Source organism: Phaseolus vulgaris, chromosome 3 (genome assembly GCF_000499845.2).
Source record: "Phaseolus vulgaris cultivar G19833 chromosome 3, P. vulgaris v2.0, whole genome shotgun sequence".
Classification (NCBI taxonomy): domain Eukaryota; kingdom Viridiplantae; phylum Streptophyta; class Magnoliopsida; order Fabales; family Fabaceae; genus Phaseolus; species Phaseolus vulgaris.
In genome coordinates, this window is record NC_023757.2 from 498,093 (window position 1) to 506,657 (window position 8,565).

Consider the following 8,565-nt stretch of genomic DNA (forward strand, 5'->3'; position numbering starts at 1 on the left):
ATAAATAACTAAATTATAAATACTAGTAGTCTTTTAGTAGTTATACTATTAATATTTTATTAATATATACTTTTATATTATAATAGACAAAATAATTATACAATAAATAAAATTATTTAATTTAAATTTATCAATTTAATATTTAATAACATATTTTAATATTTAATAACATATATTTTCATATTACAAAAAGAATAAATAAAAATAAAAACATTACAATAAAAAAATCAAATTAAACTAATTTAATATATATCATAAAAAAATAAATGACTACATAATAAATTAAATTAATATAAAATTTATATATTTATTATTTTAATATATAATTAATTTTTTTTATTGAGATAGATAATAATTTTCTGTTTTAATATAAATTTATTTTAAATATACACCAAAAATCTATACTATTACACATGCTGTGAATTTTTCACTTACATTCCAATTTCTTTATAAATATAATTAATCTTAGTTCTTAGAATAAAAAATGATTGAAATACAATTATTTTATATATAAACTTTTAAAAATAAATTTTATTTTATTTATTATAATAAAAAATGAAGATGTGTTTCCTACTGAACACATGACACATGCTTAATGCAGTGAACAATTCTTAAATAACAAATTAGGGTTCAAAGTCTTCAAAAAGCAAAATCGTTTCTTGCATCAATAAATCGCGAAACAAACAAAATATGCAATCTGAGAAAGGGTTAAAGATGGGAAAAGAAAGAAAAAAAAGTGAAAATGTGAGAAACAGAAAAGATATTTGAAGGAGTGAGTTATATACAGAATGAGAAACAGAAGCTGTGAAATTCAATTTTGATGAACAGTAAAATAGAAATGAGTTGAATTCTAGATATCTCGGAGGTTCTGATCGTCGTCGTCGTCGTCGGAGGGCGGAGAAGGATCAAGCCTCGCCGCATCCTTAGCCCACTCAATGAGTTTCTGAACTTGAGTCTCTTCGTCGTCTTCACTTTCTTCTTCTTCTTTGCAGTAATTGGAATTGGAATTGGATGATTTGGCTTTGAGAGCATCAAATCTGGCGGAGAGATCTTGGTGTTGCTGTTGCTGTTTGAGGTTAGGTTTTGTCTTCATTTTGAGGGCCTGGAAGCGACGCTCCAGGTCAAGATCCAGATCTAGACCCGTAACCGTAACCGGATCCGGATCCGGATTTAGGGTGGAAGAAGAAGCACGTGCGATGTGGGCTTGGGAGAGATTCAAGAGAATCTGATCTTGCGCTGCTTGCAACATTTCTTCAACTTCATCTTCTATCTTCGTCTTCTTCTCCTTCTTGCTTCCCTTCTTCATCTTCTCCGCTCAAATCCCTTCCTACATCCCATTATTGATGATATTATAATTGCATCACAATTTTTAATTCACTGGATTATTTTAATTTAATTCGTGCCAAACATAAACTTAATTTATCAAATTATTATACAAATAAAATAAATTATAATATTATAAACTCATTTAGTTTTTTTTTTTAATTCTTGAAAAACTTACTTGTGAATTATAACTGTGCATGTATTTGTATTTTTTTTTTCATATTTGTGACATTTTTAGAGTATATGTTGAAAAAGCCTGATTTAATTGTTTGTGGTAAAATTTATATTATAAAATATACGTGTTTTAATTATTAACTGTGACGTTTGCGGGTAATCATTAAAAAAAAGATTTTCGATATGAAAAAACAACTTATATAGAAAAGGATTAATAAAACTCTAGTATTTTTTTGAAAAATAAATAATACAAATTAATTAATATTTTAGCATAATAATAATTTAAAACTGTGAATAAAAAAATTGATTGTAAAATAAATTGCAACATTGATTACATTTAAAAAGAGGAAGTTTAATAGTATACTATTGGTACTCCAGGTTTTGTTTTTGTTTAGTTTTTGTTTTTCTTTTAAACGAAGTTTGACTCTTCTCAACATAATAGTTATCTATTCATATAAATAACCTAACACGAGTCATTATTAATGAAAATATATTAAATAATTTTAAAAATTAAATATAAAAAAATTATATTTATAGATATAATAATGGTTTCACTAAATATTTTACCTAACCGAATGCAATTTAATATATTTTTTATTATTAAATAAAATTTATTAAATAACTTCAACATTAAAGATCACTTCGTTAAAAAATGGAAACATGATTCATATAGAGACGACATTCAACTTAAAAGACAAAGTCGATCTCAAAGTTCACATAACTAGATAATTTGTTTTTTTTTTGTTTCTTACAAGAGATCTTGTTATGTGAATTAATATATGTTTATTTAAAATCATAATCTTAATGGTTTTCTTCTTGTAGGATACAACTCCATTACAATAAGTGGAAACACATGTTGAAAATTTACTTAAACTAGTTAAATAGAAGTCGAACAAAAAAAGGGATTAAGATAGTTTGTAATGGATGGACAAATTTTCAAGATCTTTTATTCATTTTATGTTTATAATGTATTAATTACTAGGTTGACTAAAAGTAGTTGCATTACTCACTCTATGAATCTTAGTTAATTTTGTTAATACTCGTTTTTTAAAGATTTGGTATTAGAGTCCCGACACTCTCTACAAATGACACACATTTGACGTCGCAAACGTGACAATGACGTGATAGAGTGAGATTGTGCGCGAATGAACAACGCGAGCTTCAAAATAGGGTCAAAAATATATATTACATCGGTTATTATAAATAACTGGTGTAATATATATTTTTTTACTTATAATAACTCATATTACATCGGTTAAGTCATCTAACCGATGTAATATATGGTTCATATTAAAAAAAATTGATTTTTTTTTCATAAAGAGTGGGTGGGTCATAAACGTCACATATGTAACCACTACTTACAAACACACGGGTAACCAGTTTTGTGTGTGTCAGTATATGTGAAGAAACCTACATCGGTTAAGCCATTTAACCGATGTAATATATGATTTTTACATCGGTTAAGCTATCTAACCGATGTAATATTGATTTTTTTTCATGAAGAGTAAGTGACCATAAACGTCACATAGATAACCACTTATAGACACACGAGTAACCAGTTTTGTGCGTGCCAGTATATGTGGAGAAACCTACATCGGTTAAGCCATCTAACCGATGTAATATATGGTTTTTATTTAAAAAAATAATTTTTTTTCATGAAGAGTGGGTGACCATAAACGTCACACAGGTAATCACTTACGGAAACACGGGTAATCAGTTTTGCGTTTGTTAGTATATGTGGAGGAACCAATTTTGCGTGCGTCACATAAGTAACCACTTACAAACACACGGGTAACCAGTTTTGCGTGTGCTACGGGTCATATATTATAATATAGAGTCAGTGTCACATCCTTACCAAATGTCACGTCTGCAACGTCAATTAATGTCACGTAAGCAGTGTTAAGTCTGTGTTAGTGACAGAGGGTATTATAGTAAATAATGACTTTGAAAGATTTAAAATAAGATGAGGATAAAGACATTTATAGGAAAATAAATGAATGTTTGAAAAAGTGTTTCACAACCAAAGAGGATAGAAGAATGATTGCACTTAATGTGCTCACTTCTCATCAAATGAAAACAACTTTACTTATTTTAACCATTGAATATACATTTTAGGTTTAGGGTTTAGGTATACATTTTATGTCTTATAGTTCATGTGTTAGGATTTAAAAGTTTTTACACCTGAATCTAAGGTTTAGCTGTGACATTTTTAATAGGGTTTATATTTAAGAATAAATATTTATTTTATAAAAAAATTCAATTTTTTAACAATTTAATTAATTATTCTATTTTTTAAAAAACAAAAAATAAATACTTTTTTTAATTTTTTTTTTTAACAAAGTTGAAGTCATATTGTACATGCAAGCCTTCAACTTTGTTGAATTTTTACACCAAAGTCATCATGTACCTTATTCACATTTTTTTTTTCATACAAGAGTCGTGTGTACGAAAGACAATTCAATTGAGGAACCTTGTGCTTTTGCTTCACAACTTACCTATTTTGTAATAATTTTTTCACTCATTCTAGTAATTCGAGAAAAAAATTACAACATTTTGCTGATTTTGTCCATAGTACATTCCGATTTTTAAATTTTTTAAAGGTATTTATTGTGTTTAAAAATATATTTTAAACTCTAAAATTTTAAATACAATTTTATATTTCAAATTTAGAGTTAGAAATATACTTTCAAATCTAAAAAATATCTTTTAAATTGTAGAATTCAAAATACAAAATTGTATTATATTTCAAATTAAGATTTATGGATTATACCAATTTGAAAATAAAAAAAACAAACCATACACCTTTTATCGAAGGATAATTTTGAAATTAAAAGATTTATAAGGTTACATGAAGAAACTAGGGAAAGTGGAGGAAGAAATTGCCTAAACTCATGAAGAAAACTCATGGGGAGTTTTCTTGCTCCCTTTTTGTTCAATTAACACCATTCATTCCATGAACTTCACCTGGTTGCAGTGCTGTCTCTCTCAGTCATGGTTAACAACAAATCTTCCACCATTTTGGGGAATATTTTTTTTAAAAAATTATAAAGGTTGATAATTGCATAAGAAAATATTGTTATAAAAATAATGTTTTGTTATCCCTTTTACCTAATTTTTTTTTTACATTATGAGTGGAGGGAAGGATTATATTCACTCCCTTTAAAACCATAAAAGATTAAAAGGGACTCAACACTGTGACCCCCTTGCTCCTGCTTCTTCTCTAGGTTTTTGTCTTCTTCTTTCATCTCCCTTTAGCTTTCGCGCACTTCAATTTCATGCTTGTTCTCTCATTTCTCGTGTTTCTGCATTTCATTTTTGGATTCGTGTTTTGTTTGTTTGTTTGTTAGTGTTTGGTGTTGTGATGACCTAAAAGGGTTTGAACCCTTTTAGGTTTCAAATTATTCTTTGTGTGTTATTTGAATTATTTTTGGTTTGTAAAAGCACCCTTTGTAATTTTGACTTGCTCACCTCCACAAGTTACGTTTTTGCAGCCATTACTGTTCAATTTCTTCTGCACTCTGAGTAGAAGAGATGGTGAGGCTCACTGCTGACTTGGTATGGAAAAGCCCTCATTTTTTCAATGCAATTAAAGAGCGTGAATTAGATCTTCGAGGTATTTACCTTTCCATCTCTCTCCTTCTTACTATCCCTCTTTGAGAATAACTTTGTCATGTTTTTTACAGGCAACAAGATAGCTGTAATTGAAAACCTGGGTGCTACTGAGGTGTGCAATTTAGTTTTCCCCTTGTATTGTGCAATTTAGTTTTCCCCTTGTATTGTTGAGGTCTTCTTCATTAGAAAGGATGTATTAAGTGATTCAGTGTTCACAATTTTGAGTTCCTGTGTATTGAATTTCCTTCAGGACCAATTTGACACCATAGATTTATCTGACAATGAGATTGTCAAACTGGAGAACGTACCATATCTTAACCGGTTGGGTACCATTATCATTAATAACAACAGGATTACTAGAATTAATCCCAGCATTGGAGGTACAGTTTTTGAACTTTGAACTGCACATTCTTTCTTTTAATTTCCTCATTTTAGTGACCTTTTCCCTTCTGTCATTTTCATTGCAGAGTTCTTGCCAAACTTACACACACTAGTCCTCACTAACAACAGAATTGTAAACTTGGTAGAGATTGATCCTTTAGCATCCATTCCAAAGCTGCAGTTCCTTAGTCTGCTTGACAACAATATTACGAAGAAACCAAATTATAGGCTTTATGTTATTAACAAACTGAAATCCCTCCGAGTTTTAGATTTCAAGAAAGTGAAAAATAAGGTAATGCTTGTTTTTCCCACTACCCGTACTATTTTTTATTGGGCTTGTTGTTTGAAATATGAAAGATAGTATGTTCTGTTAGTGTCTGTATAAAATTTATAAATCAGCATTTTGAGTATATTTTTGAAAGATAGGATGTTCTGGTAATGCCTGCAAGGCCTTTGTATCTACCAATGTTATAAAAAAGGAGAAAGATGATAGATATATTATCAGGTCTATTTCTTATTTCCAATTGCATATGCCCTTCTATTATATTTCATTCTTTTTATGGTTTATTTAAATTAATAGGAACGGTTGGAAGCCAAAAGCTTGTTTGCTTCGGAAGAAGTTATGGAAGAAATTAAAAAGACACCACCCAAACCATTTTCACCTGCTAAAACTCCAAATGTTTCAGAAGCAGCTGAGGAACAACAGGTGCCCAAAGTGGTTGCTCCCACACCTGAGCAAATTACTGCTATCAAGGTACAGTGATGATACTTGAACTCGTCATTTATTTAAGGCTTATCACAATAGGGTTGAACATGTCACATATCCAACATGACACACTCTGATAACTGCTAAGCTTGGTTACCTGTGGTTTGATGTGTTTCTTCTTTATGCAGGCTGCCATTGTGAATTCTCAGACTCTTGAGGAGGTTGCTAGACTTGAAAAGGTGCTTACTTTTCTAAATTAGACAATCGCTTATTGGATTTTAAGTATTTGTTTCTGTCATACTCTTGCTTAACATTATATTGAGATTATTGTAAATAATGATAGGATAATTTGTAACTAATGACCTGCTAATAGAGGGATGATCTGCAGGAAGACTCTATGAAATGTGTCACATTGCACCAGAGCTTTAGAAATACTGACCCGCACTCAGTTTTTTTTGTCAACGTTGCTACTTACTGGCATAGAATATGTAGATTGGATTATTTGCTGTGTGGGGTAGGTTGAATTTGGGTTGGGTTAAGTTGAGGAATTCCTCTTGGTTTTCTTTAGTGGTTTACAGAAAGAGAAGGGTAATTGTTTTTTTTTTATCATTTGGTTTAGGGAGTCTTATTATGATATTTTGCTGGCTATTTCCTTGATTCATGATATTGTGTCTTCAAAAACTGAAAAAATGTTGATTCGTCCTAATTGAATTTGAGAAGCTGACAGTGTTAAGACATACTATTCTTACACTGATGAATAGCTTAAGTATGGTTTATTTGAACAACAATATAAGAATACAATTATATAGCCCTTAATTTAACATATTCCAAAATTACGTATCATATTAATTTTAATGTATATAAATGTGATACTTATTAATTTCAATAATGGTGTAAACTAAGAATGGTTTTAACTGTTGTAAACTGATTTTTCCTCGTTTAATTGTTTAATCTATTACGAAAAAAACTGTAATGATGCTGTACATCTAATCAGTGTACATGATTGCAGGCATTGAAGTCTGGCCAGCTTCCTGCAGATATACAAGGCTTGAATGATAATATAGTGTTGGGTAATGTTGATGAAAAACCTGAAGATATGATCCATGATGACAGAGGTCAAGCTGATGGTGAATCCAATGATACACAGGAGCAGACAAATACTGATTCTACTTCAATGGAACAGGTATATGTCCACTCTGATGTGTTTATGACTTGTATTCTGTATATTTGTTACAGTTGAGACATCATTATTGCTCTCTGATGCATGTTTATTCAGTTTGTTTCCTATAGTTATCTATTGTGCTATACCTATGTCTTCATCAGAACTTTTTTGAGCATATAAGCAGTTGCTGCTCAGTGTACTCAATCATTGTTTTATTTTAATAATTTAATTTTAACTAATTGTTAAAATGTATCAAAATGAACTTTTGCTCTGCGATTTACAGAGTCTGCAGACTCTTCCTCGTTTCTAATTCTTTTTACCCAGTTCCTACTGTTTGACTATGCATCTCTGGTCCGTGGTCACTGTTGCCAGCCACCATGAAATGCTTTTAGGCTTGTTTCAGACCATACCCTGATCGAGTCCCCTTCTTGCTATTTTTTTTGCCTGGGTTTCCTGTTTGGTTGGTGTTTTAACTTTACATGACATGTTTGCATTGTACCAAGTCCTTATTTGAGGCTATGCACTAACTTAGCTGGTGTTTTATATGAAGATTAGGATTTGTTTTTTTTTTCCTGTAGTTGAGACTTTTGGAAATGTGGATAAAGCTCGAGTGTGCCTCAGCTGAATTATATATATGTGTGTGTATGCTCAGTGTTGATCAGTTCATATTTGGCAGCTCAATCTTTATCTGTTTTCATGCTCTAGTAATGCTCTATGTGTGGTTCAATATTTATTTTATTTTTGTGCAGGATTAGAGTGAAGATTTTGAAGATGCCTTGGCACTTCTTTAATGTGATGATGTTCTTGGTAGATTTCCATGAAGCGTTCTTGATGAATTTTCTGTACTGAACTTCTCTACTTGATGATTTACATTGCAGTTTAGTATGTCTGATTTCGGAACTTCGATATTGATTTTCTTATCTTTCTACTACTTTAGTTTCTACAATTTAGATACACAATTTTGATTGTATCTTTAATTTCTTTTATAGTGTGTTTTTATCTCGGAAAACGTAGCGTCCATAGTAGTGGAAAGACAAGTTTTGTAACTTTGCTCAAAGTTAGAGTAATAATGTTACAAATAGCGATAATGGATGGAAATTTATTTGGTGGAGATGTTATTATACAGTTTTGAGAAGAGTTTTTATTAATATGAAAAAAATAAAACATTCTTTTGGGATTTATTATAATTTAGATCCTATTGGAGATA

General features: G+C 30.2%; 2 protein-coding genes across 2 annotated transcripts; one reads left to right on the plus strand and one right to left on the minus strand.

Annotated features, from left to right (window-relative positions):
* Positions 1–743: 743 nt before the first annotated feature.
* Positions 744–1,349, minus strand: LOC137806048 (uncharacterized). Its single transcript, XM_068605962.1, has one exon. It carries the CDS (start codon positions 1,304–1,306, stop codon positions 851–853), a length of 456 nt encoding a protein of 151 aa, XP_068462063.1. The 5' UTR covers positions 1,307–1,349; the 3' UTR covers positions 744–850.
* Positions 1,350–4,413: 3,064 nt separating this feature from the next.
* Positions 4,414–8,469, plus strand: LOC137806049 (U2 small nuclear ribonucleoprotein A'). The gene is made up of 9 exons (XM_068605963.1): positions 4,414–4,721; positions 4,989–5,110; positions 5,181–5,221; positions 5,360–5,489; positions 5,577–5,782; positions 6,071–6,244; positions 6,385–6,435; positions 7,206–7,379; positions 8,108–8,469. The coding sequence occupies exons 2-9, from the start codon at positions 5,029–5,031 to the stop codon at positions 8,111–8,113; spliced, it is 864 nt and encodes a 287-aa protein (XP_068462064.1). The 5' UTR covers positions 4,414–4,721; positions 4,989–5,028; the 3' UTR covers positions 8,114–8,469.
* Positions 8,470–8,565: the final 96 nt, after the last annotated feature.